Source organism: Blennius ocellaris (assembly GCF_963422515.1).
Source record: "Blennius ocellaris genome assembly, chromosome: 14".
NCBI lineage: Eukaryota > Metazoa > Chordata > Actinopteri > Blenniiformes > Blenniidae > Blennius > Blennius ocellaris.
In genome coordinates, this window is record NC_137663.1 from 20,539,759 (window position 1) to 20,562,482 (window position 22,724).

General features: G+C 41.7%; 2 protein-coding genes across 10 annotated transcripts in view; both read right to left on the reverse strand.

Annotated features, from left to right (window-relative positions):
* Positions 1-186, reverse strand: part of msi2b (musashi RNA-binding protein 2b) — a 267,667-nt gene extending 267,481 nt beyond the window's left edge. For all 9 annotated transcript variants that reach the window (XR_013936935.1, XM_080509412.1, XM_080509418.1 and 6 more), the window contains exon 1: positions 67-186. Coding sequence is in view for 8 of the 9 variants with exons in the window: in XM_080509412.1 (XP_080365538.1) it covers positions 67-128 (62 nt within the window). In the remaining variant the exon portion in view is untranslated. The remainder of the gene's footprint in view (positions 1-66) is intronic.
* A 12,397-nt stretch (positions 187-12,583) lies between these two features.
* LOC308139569 (uncharacterized protein) lies at positions 12,584-18,702 on the reverse strand (the record flags this gene model as incomplete). Its single annotated transcript, XM_080509029.1, has 2 exons — positions 12,584-14,021; positions 17,909-18,702. 2 exons carry the CDS (start codon positions 18,700-18,702, stop codon positions 12,584-12,586), a joined length of 2,232 nt encoding a protein of 743 aa, XP_080365155.1.
* Between the last annotated feature and the right edge of the window lie 4,022 nt (positions 18,703-22,724).

Sequence of the window (22,724 nt, forward strand, 5' to 3'; positions counted from 1 at the left end):
CACCAAAAAAAAAAAAAAAAAAAAAAAACAGCCGTACCTTAGGATTATATTTAGAAAGATTCTTACCCCGGGTCATGTTGTGAATCATTTAGGCTTCCGGATGTGGCTTGACTCCCGTCTCCTTCCATATCTATTCCAAAACTATGGGCTGGGACTACAGTAACAGTGACAGACACACACAGATAGGGCAGGAGATATGCAAAGCCCCGCTATGAGAATATTACTGAGCCGGGAATGAAAGCGTCACACGTGGGATCAGCTCAGCCCCCTGCTCCCCCCGCCCCCTCTCCTCCTCCTCCTCCTCCTCCCCCCCGCGCGCGCGCGGAAGGGGAGGGGTGGGTGGGTGGGAGGGCGGAGCCTGCCTCTGTCACCTAACCAATCCAATTGACGTCAATTCAGGCAATCTGCAAACCAATCCTCCGATTTGTCATTTAATTAAGCAATAAGCCACCAGAGGTGAAAGTGGCTTATTGCTCCTCTAAATCACAAATGTTATTCTTCATTTTTATTGCTGTTTACTACTTGTAATCCAATGGCAAAGTGACACCCACTCCCCTTTTTTAAAAGCTACAGCGCAACATTCAATGCGTCCCTTATTAATTAAAGTGACTCCTCCTTCCTCTGCCATGGAATATAGTCCTTTAGTAACAATAAGTGGGGCAATGCTTATTTTAATGTTGATAAATAAATTAGCCCCATTGTTATGTGTTTGGTGTGAAAACAATCGGCTAATTAGAGATGAAACGGGAATACAGCGTGAAACAGGTATTCCGCATGCGTCTTGTTTTTAATTGAACAATAATTGAGTGCCACCAGGTAATTCCAAACAATTTATACTTTTAACTGGTAGCTAATTATATCTCATAAACGAATCATACTTTATTATTCCCTTTTTCGCATGTACCCATCCTTTTTTCTAGGATGCGGCAGGCGACCACATGGCCCAACCGGGAGCTGAAAAAAAACTTCACATGGAATTTTATTTTTAATTATCTATTTATTGTAATATGCCTTGCAACGGTCATTACAAATACATTCAAGATAAGCTATAGGCTAAAACATCATTTTAAATCTCGATTGTGCTTGCAAAACCACAACCTTTGTTTTAATAGAATAATTCATAGTTTTAACTTTCCCTCTTTTGTGATTGTGATTTATTTTGAAAAGTTAAAAGAAATGAAAAAAAAAAAAAACATGCTTGGGAAAAGGCATCCTCCTGATCCTCACATTTTTCCCGCTGCTGCTGCTGCTGCTGCACCCCCCCTCCTGAAGCTCTCTGGCACCACCCAGGGGAGGTCTAACCATCACCTTGAAAAGTACTGGGTTGGTGTATAGAAATAAAGACATACAGAGACCTGCAGCTTTATACACAATCCATAATACTTGGCACATTGCACGCTTGTGTCTATTATTCATTGTTGATACTCAAAAAATCTTAGCTTTTCAGGTGCAATTCAAAATAAGCAAATCGTGTTTAGGGTTGATTATTATAGTGTATAGAAACTACCCAGAAAAAGAATATTAAATACTGAAACGCAATAACGGACTCCAATGCCTCATCTTCAGCTGCGATATTCATTATGAAAGCCAACAAAGCATAATACCATGGGGATCAATAACGCATGGTATCCATACATGCAGGGCTGTAATTATAGACCTTTCCATGTAAATGACCCATAATGAGCGGCCTGCCCTGCCCGATGCACAACGTAGGTGGAGATAAGCCTGCTTTGCCCCCTTGTGACCTTGAAGAAGAAAATTCAGGCTCATAAATTACCAATAAATTAGACTGTGTGACATCTGCAGTGAGAGAAAATATTCCCCGATATACATTAATTCCACAGTACACCATCAATGGAACGCAATAAAAAAAAAAAAATACATGGGCAAATTTTGTTTTAAATTATGCATTATGCATTTCTTTGTATCCATGTCGGATGACTGCTCTCAGAAGTCAGACAACAAATATTATATAAATGCAGTTTTCATTAATCTTAGCATGAGAAGCTCTGTCTGAAACGTGGCTGGTGATCCTCCTCCATTATTCACAATGAGTGAAGGTTTTTTTGTGTGGTTTTTTTCTTTTTCTTTTTTGAATAGGCCTGTCTGTGTTGGCTGTTCAGGGCTCTACTAGAGGGAATTTCTTATCTGGCCAGGCAGCATGTTTTTGAAACAATGACTGAGATAAAAACCGAAATAACAACACTTTTGTCAGTTGAACGGCTACTGTAAAAGTCTGTCATTAGTTCGGGGACTCTCCACGTTGCGGCTGTCTGTATCTCTGAAACAAAGGCAGGGAAGCAAATGGTGGTAATCCCATGCAGCACAGGAGTGTCAGGGAAAATGGAAATATGACACCTTGTGGGAAAGACTATTACTTATTACACCTTCTTTGCACAATTCGTCTGTCCCATGCCATTTGCTGATACATTTATGATTATTTACTGTTGTCAAATGCATGGCAGCGTTCCCCAGTATATGCCTTAAAATGTGAATGCAGGAAAATCACATCCCCTCATGCAGCGGCACCGAGAGAAAGAAGTGTGTGCGGTTATAAATTGATGTGGAATATGAGCTCTGAGGAACAACGGGCCGTAAAGCCCATCACAAGGTGTGCAAAAATCACAGTGGATTTAACACATGAAGAGCAACTTCTGTTTTATGCTCAAATAAAAACACGAGAGGCCAGGGTTTCACAGTGTGATTGTGAATTATTCTGTTTTGTGAGCACTGGTATTATTGCCTTTCTATTCACTGTTGTTACACCATGAAGGGAGCCAAGTTAAACGTGGCAGACGAGGTACAGTAGGTGTGACGTCTTACAATATCTCATCAGGGGTTGTGAACCAGATTTGGAGGGAAAACTACAAAATGCCCAAAGCAGAGGTGCCCTAGTCTAAACAAAATCCTCAGATTGGTGCCACCAGCATGCAATACTTCAGCTGAAATTGTTCATATTGTCATACGATGGTTTCGGTGCCCAGAAACATGCATAGATTTCTCGATTGATCAGTGTTCCCTCTGTAACATGAGCCTTCAGCGCTGCCTGATGAAAGTGTCTAAAATGTTTATACCTATTTAAGCCAATGCAGTGTGACAGCCATGCGTTTTGTAGCACTCGTTTGTTTAGCACAGGATGTAAAGTATGTATGAATTAATTCCATTTTATCATGATGCTGAGCACACAGTTGCCTCATCACGACCTGGATGCCGTTATACAAGGTGACAGCAGCTGACGACATGTTGATCAATGAACGACAGCAAAAAAAAACAACAAAAAAAAACAAATTCAAAAGGAATCAAGACGGTTTTTTCTGTATCCTTGTACGCTTTGAACTCATCACTTAAAATTCCCCGAAAAAAGCCACAATTTGTGAAAATCCTACGGTTGTATTAGTGGAACTATAGCCTGCATTCAGTTCTGAAAGATGAACCCTTTTTCAAAAGACAGGAAATTCAGCATGCAAAAAAAAAAAAAAAAAAAAACATCTTGTAACTAACTGAGCCTTTGCATAAAAATTGGAGGATTTGTGGGATTGAGAATGAAGTAAACTTGATAGTGTGTGAAAGAGCTGGGGGGGGGGAGAAAGTGAGAGAAGCAACAGACTTACTGACAGTGCTACGAGACGCTGTTTTCAGAAGAGGCATCCTGTTTCCTGTTGCTGTAATCACTTGACGCCCTCAGAATCTTCTCTTGACCTTGGAGAAATTGTTCTTGGATCAAGCATAACCCCTCTCCCTACACAGGCCGCCATACACAAGCCTGTACGTACAACATCAGGTTGCTTTTGAAATATTTGAAGGCATAAATACCAGTCATGTTAGAAGAGTTTTAATACCGACTGGCGCTTTCGAGTGAAACTTTAAGTGTGCGGGGATTTCCTTTTTTTTTTACAATTTGCATAAATATAACCGAGGATCAAGCTCACCACATGTTTTCAGCATGCAATCCTGTGTGAAGGAATCCACTGCTGCAAAGAGAGCCCAGGAAATTCCCCATAACACTTACTGGAATTTGTTATGGATAATATTCAGACCCTCCGGAGATGTTGTTAATGTTATCCTTTTGGATTTTCCCAATGATTTCATATTGATCACCAAGGATTGAGTGATCTTGGCTATTCTCGGGGGGGCCTATTACAGTGAAATTCAACATCCCTTGGTAAAACTGTGCAGGAAACTGCAGATGTGAACAAATTGTCTCCCTCTAGTGTCCCTCTCCTCCGTGCTTCTTCTGTGCAGAGCTAAAAAAACCACATCTCAGGCTGCAGCGAGGGAGGGAGAGGGCCAGACTGAAACATGCATAATTGACAGTCCTATTTCAGGAATTAGCCACCCACCAAACTGCAGACTACCTGCCCTTTCATCTTGCCTGGAATAATTTAGCATTTCATAAAAGCCTATTTTGGTCAACCGGGGATAACGAAAGGGATCCGGATTCTTTTAATAAATAACGTCTATATATCCTCCTCATTGATTTGCGGCGGTTGTGTAGGGGGAGAAAAAAAACAAAAAAACAACAACAACAACCTTGTCAACTGATTGTGATTGGCGTGGAATCCTGGGATTGTGCGTCTTTTGTGAGCACACAGCGAAACTGTTTGAAGTCAGATCAGTGGGAAGGATGTTCTGATGATGAGTGATTTTTCTCCCCCATAATGCCTCCTGTAACCGCACAGATGAGTTAATTAAGCTGTGCCAGAGGCTACGCACCAGCATTTCAGGTAGATGGCCCACTGTGATATTCAGACGTCTACATTATTACACATTACAAATGAAAAACGAAGGCGTAATATTGGGTTTGAAATATCAGTGCATACGGCACGGTAATGCTTGCTAATTGCACTTCGCCTGAAATAGAGTATTCAACTTGTACCAAGTTGCCCGGAAGGCACCTTAAGGTACCACAGGAAATTGCTGCTAGTGCTCCAAATGACCACGGATTGTTCCTCAGAGTAGTGCAAACCCTCAAAGCATTGCGAAGGCTGCGTGAACAGAAGATCCAAAGGGGGATTGGTGGAATTAACCGTTTTTTAACGGTGCAGTTCTTGCAAGATAATCTGCATTTCTGACCTCAATGGCCCGCCACAAGCAAGTGGGGCTCTTTTAGACCAATCAGGCGCCAACACAAGTGGATGATGACGACATCATTTACCTGCTCCACTGGGCTGGGAGATAAGCTCGTGCCCCCGTTGCTCCTTGGAATGTTCTGGCTGCTGTTTGTATGACTCCAGAGAGAGCCGTGTGTTACAGATGATGACGAATGGCATTAAAGCACTGCAAGGAGCCTTCCTATCACCTGTACAGCTGGCAGCGGGGAAGAAAAGATGTGCCTGTTGGCCTTTTGGAGAGCTTCGTCAAGACCGAGAAAATGCTACAACCCTTCCCCCTGCAGAAACCCCCCCCCCCAAAAAAAAGAACTGGTAAATTGTGTTTTTTATTTATGAAACCTAAAAAAAAAAAAAAAAATCTTTGTTTTATTTTCATTTTAAACCTCCCATTTTGATCACTCATGTTGAATTATATGTTGAATCATTTCTTACAATGTAGCTGCAAATTATTCACCGGAAGGACACTAATACCAAGTTGTATTCATTTTACTTTTCTTCATGGATGCATATCTACGTCTGAGATTATTTTTTTTCCCTTTAATCTCCCAGAGGCTAAGAATGGTGAACAAGCCTCTCTGGACAACTGGGTAAGTGGTGCTTTCTGTCTTCCGGCTTGCTCTTTATTTTTAAACCAGCCTTTCTCTCTCTTGTTTCCCTTCTACTTTCCTTTTTTTCCCCCCCCTAACAGGCTGCCACCATATATTCTCTCAGTTGCCAACCACTTCCTATTCTGCAACCACTGACCTTAACACTGACCTTGCCTTGTCTGTGCCATTGAGATGAGAGCGAGAGATACCATATCCTCAGCTTCCCCCCACCACGCTGCAGGCTTGAATTTTGCCTGTCTCATCAGTCTTCCGGCTGCTGGAGTACGCCTTGTTATTTCTTCCAGATTCCTACACATTTCGCTTTTCAACTGATCGCTGCCCAGACTGGAAACATTGCTCTTGGCTCAAAGAGATCCCAGGCCTTGGCATATAGACCCAAGCTGTCAATAGAGATTAGGTTTATCAGATAAACTTTATCTGCAGCATGTGAGCGTCCTTTGGTGGGGAACCAGCCTAATTCTGGGCTACAACTGATATTGTGACCCAGGCTCCAAGGAGATCGAAATTGGCAGCCATTGTTTTAGCTATAAGCAGGCTGCAGATTTCAAGGTAGCTTGCGCAACGCATCAACACGACGGTTCACAATAACGAGACCTTAAGAGAAATGAAGGCTGCTGATTATCAACAAGAAATTGGTTTCACTTGATCCTTCTTATGTCACTTCCTCTTCTTCTTCTTTTTTTTTCTTCTCAAATCTGACTCTTTCTGCTTCCGCATTCGACGTTTCAGTTTGACATCCTGGTTGAGGAAAACCCCTCAGACAATCCAGGACTGAAAATCTGAACAAAGACGGTCCGCAAATCTCCATCTATAATGTTTGAAGTGAATCAAATGCTTGTTTGCATGAAAAATCCCAATTATCAAGTCCTGTCATTGAAGAGGATTCAAGGACTTTGCTCTGTTAAGGAGGCAGAGAAGAAGAAATACACTCTATAGCCTTGTGCTGTCTTGAAATGGGAGGTTTCTTTTGAAGGACTCCTTGAGAACAGTCATGGTGTCCTGCACAAACATTGTCAGACCTGCTGCCCCTGACTTCACTGTTATGGGATAAACATTAATTTCAGTCTGTTCGCCACAAGAGGGCACTTAGAGCACATGCAGTCAGAAGAACGAATGACATTCGTGTTCATGTTATTTTGACTGCATATAAATTCAAAGGATTACTCAAAGTTCAAGTCTGCTGTGTCATCTTTTAAATTAAAACTGTGCCCGAATCAAACAACCAAGAGTCCTTTGCTGCATACAGTGGCTCTGCGAGTTCTCTCAATCAAAGGCAGGACTGTATGAATCCTTCAGAGATCAATGGAAACAGCTGAAATGCTCTGCTGCTGTTTTTAAACTGCACAAACTCTCAGAAAAGGTTAAGTCCCGATTGGGTTGGGTGATGAGCCTGCCTTTAAAAAATAAAAAAATAAATAAGTGGAAAGAAAATTGACTTCTTCCACCAACAAAAATGTATGATATGATATATATATATATATATATATATATATATATATATATATATATATATATATATATATATAAACATTTCACACTCATGATTGCCTGCTTTAATATTTCAGCACACTTGCGCTCTTAACGCCTCTCTGCACAGTGCTGCGATTTATAAAGCTGATGGGAAATTAAATGTACGGCAACACAAGAGGGCAGTACAAAGGAGAAGGACTCCGGGGTTGAGACTGGCTGAGTGAGGCTGAAAAGATGAGGGAAGCTCAGTCAACACGAGCTCGGGTGGAGAGATGAAGAGAGGAGGCATGGCAGCGGTAAATGATGCTCGCCTTCTACACCTTGTCAGTTATTAGAAGCCAGAGGAGAAATCTGACATTACTTTGTGTTGTGTACAGAGAAAATAATTGGCGAGCAGGCCCAGCACACCGGCACCTTATCTACTTGGAAGAGATGTTGTAAAGTTACAGAGCAAAAGGGAGGGAAAAAAAGTGAATTCATACAGTATCTATATAGAACTCTCCTGCAATATCCTCACATTTTCTTTTTATGTCTTATAAGCAGCATTTACAGTAGAAAGGCATCCGTCCGACTCTGGCTTCTGCACACTGGTAGGAATATTGTCAAAGCTGCATCTCAATGGACACAATTGTCATTAATTCAAAGCAATAAAGTCAGTTTAATTAAAAAAAAATGTATTTGAGGTAAGAACTAAAACACAAAGTCATTCCTGCTTTAATTAAAAAAAATTAACAAAAAGATAAAAACACTTGCAAATATAAAAAAAACATAAATCATACTTTTGTGCTTCATTTTCACTTTAAATTTCACAAGTTACGATAAAAATGGGAACATTTTGGGCTGAACGATGAAAATAAAAATAATAAGTGGAAGAAGATAAAGAAAAAAGCAAAGGTGATAGAGAAGATGAAATACAACCCAATTTAGATCATTCTTCAAACACATTTCAGTTCAACCATTTTTCCCAAATAAAGAAGAAACTACAAAGTGCATCTTTGGCTGGAGGGGTAAAATAATAGTGAAGGGAAAGTTATTGACTCTTCTGGCTTGTGAAGAATTTATCAAGAAAAATTTAACTTTGGTTAAAATATAGCTTCTTTTATCTAAATACTCATACCAGTAAACCATGGAGAACCTGAACACCAATAATAGTGTCTGCCCTCATGACATGACATTATTGTCAAAAAAAAAAAATAGATGTGGCACCAAAGTAATCTCTCTGATCTGAAACCCACTGCCAAATCAAACAGGTGGATCCCAAATGTGATCGGTGAAACACTCCCCCACTTTAGAATATCCAGTTTTAGGTGAATATTCATGCAAAATACAGCACTTCAATTGTAATCTGAGCTGCACATGGAGGATTCTCAGCTGGGATTTTTATCAGATATGTTTCCGTCATTGTGGGCGGTGGCTGTAACCCTACTATTGTTCCTCTGGGCCATAATGCAAGGTCACCTGTTCACCGAGCTGGCGCCTTTCTGAAGCTGTCCCTGGCAGGAAGGAGTGCGGTTCCTTCATCGCAGATGTTCCTGCTTGTGAGATTTTCTCACTTCTCTTCACAGCACTGATAAAGGTCGAAGAAAGTAGAGGTACCTCTGGGCCACTCTCACGTCCTCAGTGGGCACAGTGGACAGATATGACTCACTTCTTTCAATAAATGAATGAAGATGTGCGATTGCTCAATGGCCAACAGATAAGACCATGTTTGTTCTGGGCTGCTTCCAGGTGTGATTGAGTGCAAGGCAAGGTCTGGCAAAGTGGTTTTGTGCTTACGGAGCATTTTCTGAAACAGGACTAGGTCACAACTTAATATATAGTTGGACCGAGTGTGAAACACCACGCAGCTTTTGATTTTAGGCCAGCTGACTGCAGAACTGTGGTCACCGACCTCTCTCTCTCGAGATCATTTAACATGTTTAAACAAAGGTCATGGTCTACTTACAAATGCTGGAAAATGTTGTCTCCGTTATCAACAGTCAAATTTAACAGCTTGAATTCTAAATTTAGAACATGCTTGCTATGATAGAGCTCAGTATGAAATAAAATATGATGTAATGGTCTTTCCAAACCAAAGTTAAAAAGAAAAACAAAGGGATCCGATAGTATTTCTCACTACAGTAACACTAAAAGTCAGTTCGATTTTGTTTTTCAAAAGCATGAAGAAACATTTTTATATGTTTTTTTTTTTTTTTTTTTATTACTTTAACACAAGCAGTTGTAATTCATGTGACAAATGTTTTTAATGTCCAAATGAAGCTTTTCGTTGCATGTTGAGGTGTCTTCTTAAATAGCAACGACATTTCTTTTTACAATAAGTTATATGTAAAATAAATATTTTGAGACACATCACCTTCAATAAAAATTAAAATTAATTTATAGAGGTAAATTGAGTTACTTAGATCAGTGTTTTTCAACCACTGTGCCGCGGCACACTGGTGTTCCGCAGGATATAGTCAGGTGTACTGTGGGAAATTATCCAATTTCTAATTTTTTCTAAAAAAAACATTTACTCTCACAGCCGCTGTCAGCTGTGAGAGCAGTGTGCAGGGTAACCGTGTATAAATACTCTGGCGAGCGCCACGGAAGAATAGCTCTGAGTCGAAATTCTATTCTGCCGGCTGAACACCAGAGGCTTTTATTTTGACATGAACACACGCAACCGGAACTTCATAACAGGATGACACTCCACACATGCAATGTCTGAACATCTTATGTAATGATAGGCTGCATATCAACATTACAAAGAATTATATTTTACGCATCAACTCAGGATCATATAAATCATTTGTGAAAGTCCTTAAACTTGTATCTAATTCCCTCTCTCAGTAATTTGTGCTCCTCTCCCTTCCAATTTGGACGACTCTCTCAATCTCTCTTCTCTGTAATGAATTTCCTACTTTGAAATATCACGTCAAACAATGGATTTACATACAGAAGTGCATATTGTCGGTCTGTGTGCCGTTCTTACCTTGGGTTCATATCAAACTGGTCTGGGTGCTTTGGTTCATGGAGGTCAGGCTTGTCCCTCCTTTCACACACTAGTTATTAGCAGAAGAGGCAAACCCTGCTAACTGCACAAACCAATAGTGACAGCCAGTCTGACTTAATTCACTTTAGCCAAACAACAGAGTGCAGCACAGTAGACTGTGAATGTGAAACATACAGACACGGAGGAGGTAATTGCATGCAGAGGTGCACTACTGCTAGTTTGATGGCATTTCAGCTTACATGGGAGAAACACTCAAGGTGGATCTGACAGAGGAATGTGATTGGATAATAGAAAACATGTGAGTGCAGGGTGGAGATTAGCATTATGACAGTCCTCCCTAACCTTTTCTGACTAATTATATTCACCTAACTAGTGATGTTTGTGTAATATCTGGATACAAATCCTGATAACTAATCACACCCATACTATCATGTGATCTATATATATTAATTTAACACCACTTATCATTTGGTGTTGTTCGTTTAATGATGATTTATGGTGACTTTTTCTTCATCTGTCAATTATGTGACTTTTGGCTAACTAAAGACACAATTCTGGGTCAAGCATTACTCTTTGTCATTTCTAAAATGTGGAGAAAAGCTGACCTGAGTGATAAATACTTGTTTTTCTCATTTAACCCTTGGTATGCAGATGGAAGTCATCTCAAGCTCGGATTTGTAATGTTTCTGGCCTCTCTTCTGAAACTTTATTCTTCTCTTTATTGCAGACTGAAAGAAAGACAAAACACACCGAAAAGAAATAGAAAGCAACTGACATAAATCCAGGCAATCACCCCAAAATGTAAATATTTCACATTTTATTTAGCAGTGCAGAAATCTTTTCTCACAGAAGTATTAAACTATAAACTTTCTCCCCGGTGTTATTTCACTTTTAGTTTATCAAATGCAGTCTTCTTTTTTTTTTTTTTTTTTTTTTCCATTTTTGGTACCGAATGCAAATGTTTCACAAAACTGTATAAGTCTGTGGGCCGGTACATCGCTCGTATTTGATGCAAGTCAAGATCTGAATATCTTAACATTTCATATAAATAAGCTGAAAATGTCTGTGCTTTAATGCTCTGCGGCAATCCTCCGGTAGGTTAGCATTCCTGGAACGTTCAGGCACCATGCAGATAATTTTCACCAGCGTCACTGAATCATGAAGGACACTTAAGTCTGAGATGTGATCAAAATACAGAGGCACTACTCGGCACTCAGAGTTTGTTAAATACAATGGCGCAACGTTGGACGCTTGTTTGCCCTTCTGCTCCACACAGTCTCTGTGGTCTCCTGCTTTATGTACACATCAGAACCAGTTTCCAAACAAAAGTTTGTCTCTTTTATATATGACGGCGTTTTTTTAACTACATAAAAGGGACAAGCTGGCACTGACAGAGACATGTTGAAAATGGTTGGAAATCTAAATTTCTGCATGTATATAATAAAAAAGAAACATTACATCCAGATATAATACATCAATCTTCAATCCTGCTTTGTCCAATTCAGGGTCATGGAGGAGTCAATCCCAGCAGACAATGAAGGCAACCATGAACATATTGCAGGGAAACACTCCCTCACGTTCACACCGACAAGCAGGTTAGGGGATCAATTAACGTTGAGATATGATTTTTAGGAGGCCATCGCATGCACAGGGGGTAACGTGCAAACTCCAGGAAGAAAAGCCCTCCAGAGTGGAACTGGGAATATCACATATTAATGATAGTAATAATGAAATCGGTTGAGGGTAAAATAAGGTAAAAGAGGTCAATTTAAGAGTGAAATCGACAATTTTCAGGTCTGGATCTTGAGACAAAAAACAAAAAAAAATCTAATCAGATTTAGTGCAAAACCATTAGTAACAGTTTTGACTTTATAATAAGAGTCACTAGCTATTTTGATTTAATTTAAAGTAGAAGGAGAAGAGGTCTGGTTTTTGTTAGTCTGTAAGAATACTAATTTTAATGTGGAAAAACATTAGAAATTCAAACAGAAATTGCAACTTGCTAAGAGGCAGGGTGCAATGTGGTAGAAAATCTAAAAAACTAAATCAAATAAACACAATAACTCAAAACTAAAAGCTCCTTGGATTGTATTTGACTGTAGTTGCAGAAGAGCTGCATGCATCCAGTTATATAACAAACCTGAATGTATAGTGCCCTCATGTGCTTAGCTATACTCATTACAATTTCTCATTGATTCAGTGACATTCAAGGACAGGCTTGTACAAATTATTAGAAAAGTTAAAACATTGTGGGTTTTTTCCCCCTGATGTAATCCTACGCATACATAGCAGAAATGATTAAGCTTAGCATTGTTATTCTTGTAATGCCATTGACCTTTGTGCAGAGGAAAACAGATGTTTTCATTGTAAAATCCCAAGTGTTATTGTCTCTCATATGTCTTTCAGAGAACTTCAGTGACAGTCAGAAACAGAAGTCCCAGGTTTTGGAGGAAAAGGAGTGAGAAGCAGACAGAAAGAGTTGGGTTGTTGCTGCTGACACCGCCAGGAAATGACTGATTCTGTCTTCTCACACTCCTGGTGCGAAGAGTGGTCGTCTTTTTTGTTTGGATAAAGGGGCTCTCTGTGGTAAAGAACCAATCTCCGGCCAGTGTCATGTCATCCCAGTGGGTTGTTCCACTAATGAGGCTCATGTCAGAAAAGTGGGACGTGTCAGTGGTGTGGAGAGAGTCAGTTGGTGAGGTTCCCTTTGTGCCAGAGGTGAGATGGAAATCGGCGTGCCCCATGTGCTCTTTGTCAGCGGTGCTAGCAGGTGCAGAATGGTGATTAACAGTTAGGTGGGTGCCCACAGTTCTGGGTGTCACAGTGGAGACGCTAATAGGGCGGACCGTGAAGGTGTGGTGCGGCGTGTTCGCTGTCTCCTCGGGGGGGTGTGGAGTACTGAGCAGAGCAGAAACTGACATGTACCACCACCCTGTTACAGAGGCCCCAGGTGATGTGGAGCTCACCTCCTGGGCGCTGGCTGCCAGAGGGGGCAAGTTGTAGGAGCCAAAGTGCCACCCCCCTGTTCTGCTGGGGCGCACCCCTCCACAGACCGCCTGGGTGTGGCAGGGGCAGCCCAGGATCCGTGTAGGGGTGCCTTGACACCATGACAGTAAGTAGGCAATGTCGTTGTAGAGGTGGCAATCCCAAGGGTTGTCACCCAAAGTGATGACTTTAAGTGATGTCAGCTTGTCCAGCACTCCAGGGGGCAGCGTGGAGAAGCGATTAGCATGCAAGTAGAAGTGAGCAAGCCTGGAGAGCCGGTCTAAAGAACCCGGCAACACCTTCACGAGCAAATTGTGAGAGAGGTCAATGACCTCTACGTGCGCGGGCAAGTTGGTGGGCAAAGTCCAGAAGTGATTGTGGCTGAGGTTGAGTGTGCGTAGATTGCTCAGTGTATTGTTGATGAAAATGGCCCTCTCCATCTTGTTGTGCGAGAGGTCAAGCACTCGCAGGTTCCACTGGTACACCGTGTCATTCTTGTCCAGCAGACGAATGCGGTTCGATGTGGCGTGGAGCTGCCAGAGGGACCGGGGCAAGTCTGCGGGCAGCCGGATCAGCCGGTTGTGCGAGAGATCCAGGATGCGGAGGTGGGTGTACCTGGTGAGGCGGCCATCCAGGTCATGGAAGCGGTTGTGGGACAGGTTGAGGGCGCGCACGTTGTGCTGCAGGCCGTCGGGCAGCTGCCTCAAACCTCTCCAGGAGCAGTCCACCTCCCTGTGGCTGGGGCTGCAGGAGCACACGGCGGGACACACGGCTACGACGCGCGACCCCAGCCACAACACAAGCGCCAGCTGCAGAAGGGCCTCATTGAGAAAAAGCTTCAGCAGCACATGCCTTCTATGAGAGACACAGGGAGACAGGGGGATTAGTATTTGCTGTACACAGCATCCTGTTTGGGAACCTGGAGGCACACTGTGAAAGTAGAAGTGAAGCCTGCATTGCGCTGGGATAGTAAGCAGGGCAGACACATTTACTGTAAGCTCAAGGAAGTTGTGCCATGTTGGTTTCGTTGTTTCTAAATGCTTTTGCAAGAAATTGTCATTCCTTAACACACACACACACATACACACACACAGCCGCAGCTAGTACACATTTCTGCATTGCTTGCAGGTACACACACACACACACCGGCAGTACATAGCAGTCTGCTCATCTAATCATCCACTCATGTCTTCAGAGAGTTTTCTTTTCTTTTCTTTTTTTTTTTTGCATCATCTGCATCATATTTTGCACCATATGCACAATTAGTCAAGCACTGAGATCTGATTTTATGTCCCTTTCCAAACCTGATATACAACTGACCTACTCTCTGAGAGAATAATTCAAAACTGCTGAAGAATATCATTCATCACAAAAGATGAGAAATCCCCGCAGTCATTTTCCTTGGCATCAGTTTGCGTGTTCAGTCATCAGTGGTTGTCGGTGAACTCAGTCCCATGCTCTCAGAGCAGGAGAACTAGCTCAATAGAAGAGGTTTTTTCTTTATTTTATTAATGACTCCACTGAGGACTCATGCATCAGCTGGTCCAAAGGCAGGCAAAGACACAGTCGGGAAGCTCTGCACATTTCAAACTGCAGCATTTGTGAGTCTGGGTGTGGCCGAATGCATGTGTGTAAAAAGGAAAAGAGGCTGTAAATGTATCCAAAACTCACCTTCTCATCTTATCATTCCAGTCACTTTTTTTTCTCTGCTCCTTTTTTTCCTGTCCGGCGCCTCTCTTCTCTGCTCTCCTGCTCTCAGGCTCAGGACCAGCTGGTGCTCTGGCAAAGGTGATTTTTTTTTTTTCTGTGATTGTCCCTCTTCATAGATTTTGACCCCTTCTCACTTGTCCAGTGCAGTTTTATTCCTATTTTTTTTTTTTTTTTTTTAGACTACCCCTAGCTGCCTTGCAGTTTGGTCCTATTGTCCTCTTTGAAAAGCCGGTAGATTACTATAGCCTCTTATGGATCTTTGGGTTGGCGTGTTCAGGCACTGCAGGCTCTGGATTTTCACTGTGCAGTGAAAGTGAGCCTGGGAGGGGTGGGGTGTTGATGCTGGGGGACGGAGGGGTTGGGAGGAACGGAGCGCATAATGGAGAGGTCTCCACATAAAGGGAAACTTCTCAGTCCCCTTTTAAATCTGCAAGCGTTCAGGATTTACCTCTGCATTTAAAGTGACAGCTTTTTTGCTGTGTTCACATCAGCTGGCTGATTTCAGATCTGTTTGTATTCAAAATAAGACTGGCTGTTATCACCTCGATCTGTCATCCCTCTCTCAAGTATCCCCCTCTCACTAAAGTAATGAGGTGCTGTAATTGGTTGTGCTTTTCCCTATGTAGACTGTGAAGCTGCCAGGAAAAAAAAGCCTGAAGATTTATTGCAGAGGGCTCTCCTCCACTGCAGCTTCAGAGCTGTCATCAGCAATACAGGCAACTCTCCATTCTGCACTGCATTGCTGCACCTCTGCCACACAATTACCCCGGATCCTGGGGGATGGTTAATCAGGGCTATAAAATGTGGAAAAACTCAACAAAATCATGGTGCATCAGTGTGGATCACTTTCTGAATTCATATAACTGCAACAGACAAGAGACTCGTTCTTCTTTAATCAGTACCAGTTATTACTTTAGTGGTTATTTAAGTTAAAGAAAGCACCTTTTTTTTTTTTTTTTGCAATTTGCTGGTTACTGCCTCTTCTTCCATCCCCGTGCTTTTTCTTTCTCGTCTGTCCATACATGCTCTGAGATTGAAACTGGTGTATCCTGTCACTTCGCCATCTAACGAGCCTCAAAGTCAAAACCCTCACTTCCACTGTCAGTCACTTCGCTTCATGCGGGCTGTCAGTTTGACACAGTGTTTCCAAATACTGAACCAGCAGTGGAAAAAAATTGTCCACATTTCCCACGTTTCCCTTGAGTATTCGCTCTGCAATATAAAGAAACAAGTTTCTGCTTGAGGACTACTTTGCATTGACCTACTGAGGCTGGTTGAAACTACACCTTATCTTGAAACGTGCAAGTCTCCCACAGCCATCAAGGTGTTTCCATCTTTCTTACCATTGCCACAGGCAAAGCCCACTGAGCCCCGGCTCAGCAGCAGAGGTTATTCTGCAGTGAACACACTATTTAGGCTTCCTGATGAAAGGTGCTCATCCATCATGACGTCACGGCTAAGCACACGAACAAATATCTGCACACGGCGACGGAAACAGCCCCATATTAGTTTTACTGAAAAGGTTGGGGTTTTTTTTTGTGTGTGGCTTTGTCGGTTGAGGTGAAAGAGAGCGTTCTTTCTCAGTTGTGTGGCACTGCCTGGAAGAGGCGCATTTTCCGCTTGCTAATCAAGCAAACCTCTCTTTCTCTGCCTCTCTCTCTCTCTCTCTCTGTCTCTCTTGCTTCCTTTCTCTTTTGCAAGCACGGACAAATAAGCAGAGGTTATACATCTAATTTGAAAACCACGGCAAAGCATGCAGTTCTTGCTGTATAACTGACTGAAAAAACACTGACTTTTGACATGCCACAAAATATTATATGCGCAAAATGAGTTATTGTGTAGCGTTATTGAACTTGTTGAATGTTCATAACACACATTTCAGAGCTGTACATTCCTAATTAGTTGCATTTGTTCAGAAATGCTCAGCCACAGTTTAGAAACACTGTTTAAAGGTATGTAAGATTTTGTGCATACCTCTGATCTATGTTCTGATATGATGCGTGAGGGCAACCCTATGGTTATGCGGTAAGATAAAGTATTTAAAAGTTTCTTCTCTAAAAAGAAGGTTATTTGAAAAGAACAAGGGCAGACGCTATTCTTTCTTATACTTTAAGTCAGTTCCAAACAACACCATTATTAACACATCTCGGCCTCCGACATGCCATCCTTGAGCTCCAGCCTTCGTGGAGCATTTATACAGCCGTATTAGCATCACTCACCACCAAACACAGGAGGAAAATGTTGATGAGCACAAAACAGGACTGAAACACCATGATAAGTTGGAACTTTATTGAAAAAAGTATGTTTATCTAAAAAATAGTGACAACATTGTAAATAGTGATATTTCAACACGAGGAACGATCAAAAATGTGATATTTTGATATCTATCTGCACATCATGACTCTGTGGTTAATGGCAATGGACTCCACAAGTCGAGTTTACCACTTTTAGGGGTCTTTAAAATTTTTACACTATGGGTCATATAGAGTCTTTAGCAAGGATGATGGAAGTGGGGATCAAACCGCCGATAATGTCCTTTTGCCCTCATTGTCTTTTCTCACCTGTCCACCAATGTGGCTCCTTTCTTTCCTATCCCACTGAGGGCAGACTAGATGCTACAGGAAGTTGCTTCAATATTTTGCAAACAAGTACAAACAAAAGAGCAAAATTTGCAAAGAATTTGAGCTGACACATCGAGATTCATGTGGCTCTAAAGCGAGAATAAAGTGAAACACAAGCTGTGGTACAAGGTTCTCTCATTTAGCAGATTGGATTGGATGGAGCCCATTAGGTTAGCTCGCTAACTTTACTAGCATAATAACCCATTCCAAGTGTTTTCAATTTAATAAAACCCTATTGTTCTCTTGATAATTGTCTTTTTCTAAGTTTACAAGAAAGAAAGCATCCATGTTAGATCTTTATATGAGGGAAAATTCTGAACAATTCTTTTATACAACAGTTAAGAAGTCGTAAAGTTATAGCGAACTAAAGGATGTTGCTGTGGAAACTTCTTGGCTTCAACAAAACTCTACTTTCCATCCTTTGCTGGCTCTTTGGCTTCAGAGGGGGACGCTGCTTCAGCACCGGGGGACTTGGAGTCGGCCGCCTCCTTCTGCGGCTCTGAAGAGGAATTTTGAGCCGCCGAAGCCTCCTCACCGGGGTCATTGTCCCCCGCCTTCTTCCCTTCTTCCTTTTGTCCATCCTCGTTTACCTTCTCTCCATCTTCCTTGACGGCACCATTCTTCTTCTCGTCCTGTGTTTGCTGTAGGTCAGCCATCAACACGGTGGTCTCTTTGGCCTCCGTCTCCGACTTGCTTTTGTTCTTCTTGGCAGTTCCCATCCAGTACTCAGAGTTGCTGACCAGGTCGCCGTTGCTGCTCAGCGTCTTTATCCGCCTGTTCAGCTGGCACACCTTCCAGGCCAGCAGCAGCGTGGACGTCAGGAAAAAAAAGCAGGCTAAGATCACACCGCCAGTCACCATTAACAATGTGGCACATACTTTGCTGGCAAATATTCCAACGGACGCAGTGGTGGTGGTGGTGGTGGTGATAGCTTTCGGACTGGTCCTGGTAGTACGAGGCATTCTCGTGGTCATCGGGTCAGGGAGGGATGAGCTGTGGTCACGACCGTGGACTTGGGAGATTGTTGTTGCATTCATCTGGCTGGTGACCTCTGACACGCTGCTGCCAGCACCGGTGAGGGCTGACGGGGAGGCCGAGGCGGTGGCGTTCTCTCCTCCCGCCGCGTCAACACGAACACACACTGAGAGGAAGAGTAACACACCCAGGCCTCGTCCACGGGACAGCAGGTGTTGGAGTCCCTTCATGACGGTAACTGAGGAAACAAGTGTGGCGTTTGAAATCAACCTGATGGATTTACACGCAACTGTGCAGAAATGAACAATCTTCATTGATAAAGCCATCAGCTGTAATTGGGTGTACTTTTGATCGCTGCTACTTGAAGTAACACTTTTTCACAAATGCTTCTGTTATCACTTGACATTATCATTCTTAATTAACACTTATATTTTAAACCAGTCATGTATCAACATGATACATTATAATTAGGCCACAATCTGAGTACAACACTGTCTCTGATTTGATTTCTTCTTTCTGATTTTGATTTAAAATTTACGAGGAACTAAAACTATGATTCCCCTACAATATAACATCGTTATTTCTTGAACTCAGTCATGCACAGAAAAAAGAATAACCTGTAAAAGATCTGCTGATCCATGATGATAAGCATTTGTGACTCATGACATGAAGAATAGATCATTTTTAGCCAGAAATCACGCTTAAAAATAAATACGTGGAAAGCAAATCCATTCATTGTTTTGTTGGTACATAATGAAATCAATAAATGAAGCTATTTCTGAAAAAAATGTTAGTACAATACCATAAATCTAACAGTGATGACATTTGCATACTATGTATGAATACCAGACATAAAAATTACTACTTGTTGAGATCATATAAGCAACTGAACCAATTTGATCTCAGTACATCCTGATTGCTGAAGAAAAATAACTGCCTTTCAAAAAGCTTTTAGTGTACATACATATACTTAAATTAGACTGTTTTTCATTAAAACTGCGGTCTAAACAGTAAAACTGCTCAAAGTTAATTGCCAATCTCTAAAAGTTATCATCAGTTGTATCCAAAAGTAAAAATCTGAGAGATTTTTACACAATCAAAGATTGTGTTAGAAGTAAGATGTTTCACTCACATTGTTGGCGATCTTGGTAAATGCGATTTGCTTCAGTCTGTCGATGATGGCGCCAGCCTTTAAATCAATGGCATGCTCCTCTTACTGTCTTGTTCTTACTTCTGCATTTGGGTTATATTAAGACGAGGAAGTGGTTTTTATCTGCAATGCGGCTGCTGGTCAAACAGACAAATAGGCTGTGACGTATCTATAACTATAACTGTAACTATAAAAACTTGAGGGCTTTGTAAGTGATCACTGTTCACCTCATTCACACGTTCTCTGTGAACTGTAATATATCTCAAGACTGTGAGTGAAGGTAATGCGATTCCTGTGAATGTTCACAACAGCCTCAGTCAAACAGAAAATCAGAAAAAAGTTAGGGGGTCATTCGAACTGCAATTTACATTCATTCCGTCCAACTTTTGCTTTTGCAATCGATCTTGTCTTTACTGGCTGTCAAAGGTTACCGGTGCTGACACACTGATGAGCCTCTTTTCTGCTCTTCTGGCTACTTTCACTTTGACATATTAATAAACATGCATTAATCTGTCATCGCTCTCGTCATCTTTGTATTTCTATTCAAACCACAGCATTTCTAAGATCACTTTAATTAAAGCCCCCACTATAATGTCATGTGTCCAAAATGATCCCCTGTCTCACGCTCGGCTAACATCAGTGTTGGACAAGTTACTAAACGCCTATGTGATACTTACTTTTTGTTGTATTTTAAACTGAACGTCATCCCATAAAGTAGAAACAAGGTTCAATAGATATGTAGAAATATATGCACTTAAATTGACATGCCTATAAGAAGACATCTCTGTGTGAGATCCGTGCACTAATTTGCATCACTGATTGGAAGGATTATGCATCTTGTGTTTTATTTTCAAGTTCCTCTTTTTAGTTTCCTTCCTTACTATATGCTTGATTAGATTTCTGCCAATTCTTCGCACCTGCGCTCGCAGCGCTCAGGAGGAAGTGCTTAATCTGGCTCTGTGCTGCACACGACAGAGGCACGCCGCGACACGATGGAGAAGCCGCCGAACTCGGCGTCGGTGAATCAACACGCCCTCATCCTGCACGAGCATCTGTTCTGCAGGTACGGCGGCAAAGACCCTGGAGTCTGCAGCTCTAACTCCCTGCTGTTCAACCTGCTGTGCTGTAGACAATTTCATCATCACGGCCATCAAAACAACAACAACAAGCAGACAGAGGGGGGGGGGGGGGAGAAAAAAAAGAACTGATTATAAAAATGACATAAACAGCTGTTTTCTCACAGAAATCACAGCTCAGAGGGTTGGATCGCTTCCTGTTATTTATTTATTTGTAATTCAGGCAGAAAGGTGAAAGCAAGGTGACAGACGTACATGACTGATGATGGTATCGAGAACAATTTGGAATGCTGTTGGCAACAATCACACAAATAACTTTAATTAATCTGTAACCATCTCTATCATCTCCATCGCTTTACAAAATCTGACAGTTGGAATGAGAAAATAGTGTAATGAACCGACAGCAGGTTTTTTTTTCCCTTAACAACCTTTACAAATGTATTGTTCAGTACTTTATCGGGAAAATTAATTTTTAAATTTTTAAAGCTATTCTGCATTTTTGAACAAAAATCTGAAAAAGACCCATTGAAGAAAACATTCCAGCAACATTCAACAACATTCTTTTGTTTTTCATCCAAAATAAACCCGATTGCATTTCCTTTACATGCAAGAAAAATGCACAATGCAACAAACCTCTTTAAATAAACTTAAAAAAAATCTACATTAATGTGATGCTTAGAGGAAACATCAACACTGAAGAAAACAATTGGCTATGTGACAACCTGGAAAGTTTTCTTGTTATTCCTTATTTAAATACTGCATTTGACACTTTATAAGCCCTTGAGGTGAGACTGTAAAATGAGAATTATGCTTTTGTCACACATCAGGTGGCAGTGTTGAGTCACTTTCAGTGTCAATCTATCCTTCAACGTTTTCGCACTTTTGCCTAGTCTGCAGCTATAAAGGGTGGGTAAACCTTATGTAGCTACTTCATATGGAGACGAACCAGACTCAATACACCATCTTGTGGTACAAACTTGTATTGCATGACTAAATGAATTAGCGCAGGACCAAAATATTTGTAATTTTGACTCATAGATATGAGTCGGTCAAAGACGACAATGCTTTTAATAATGGTGAACAGCAAGTTTGGAATCTACTACTTGGCAAACGATATGTAGGACAAAGATTTATGCGTAACCCCAGAAACAAATGATGGAAGATTTATATTAACGTGCCACAGATACTTATCACACAACGCTAAACTACAAGGAAATCAGCTGAGGAGCAGATTTTAAAATTATTCGATAATAAATACACATTAAAAAAAACAATCAAGATGCTGGAATCTGTCCTTGATGCGGGTTTAATGTGGCAGAGTGAAGCATCGTAGAGCTATTTATGTGCGAAAGGAAGTGAAAACAGAAGGAGAGCAGATGACTACATCTCAAAAACCCCACATCGTCCTCTGAGTAATGGAAAGTTCCATTTGTCAGTAATACGTTCTTGGTCTATTCATGGTGTGTGTGTGCGTGTGTGTGTGTGTGTCCCCTCCCCTCCTTTTTTGTTTGGTTGAACTGGTACCTTCATGTCTATAAATAGCTGACTTGCAGGCTGCGGTGGTGGACAGCTTCATTAAGGACAATCCCAAGGTCATCAATAGATGGCTGACAGCTGTAGCGGTGGGCTCAGCAAATGTCAAAATGGCCTCCAGAAAGCTCTCTCTCTCTCTCTCTCTCTCTCTCTCTCTCTCTCTCGCTCTCTTGCTCTCTCTCTCTCTCTCTTACCTGCATTTCACTGGAGAATTGTGTTGATGAATGTGTGCCGGTGTCTATGTGAATTTTTAGACGTGTTACTATCAACACCTCGCAGCTTCACGCATGCTCTAACCTGCCTCTTCTGCACGCCGCCCTCTGAAGTCATCCGGTGACAAACGTGTTAACGGCGAGTCAGAAAATAGAACAAATGGTCTGCTTGTCATTCTGTGGCCCGGCCTCCCGCTGACGGAAACCGCTTCCCCTCGCCGAGCGGCCGGGGCCCATGTGACCCAGTACCAGTTGGAGTCAAAGGGGCTTTTTAGCGGCTC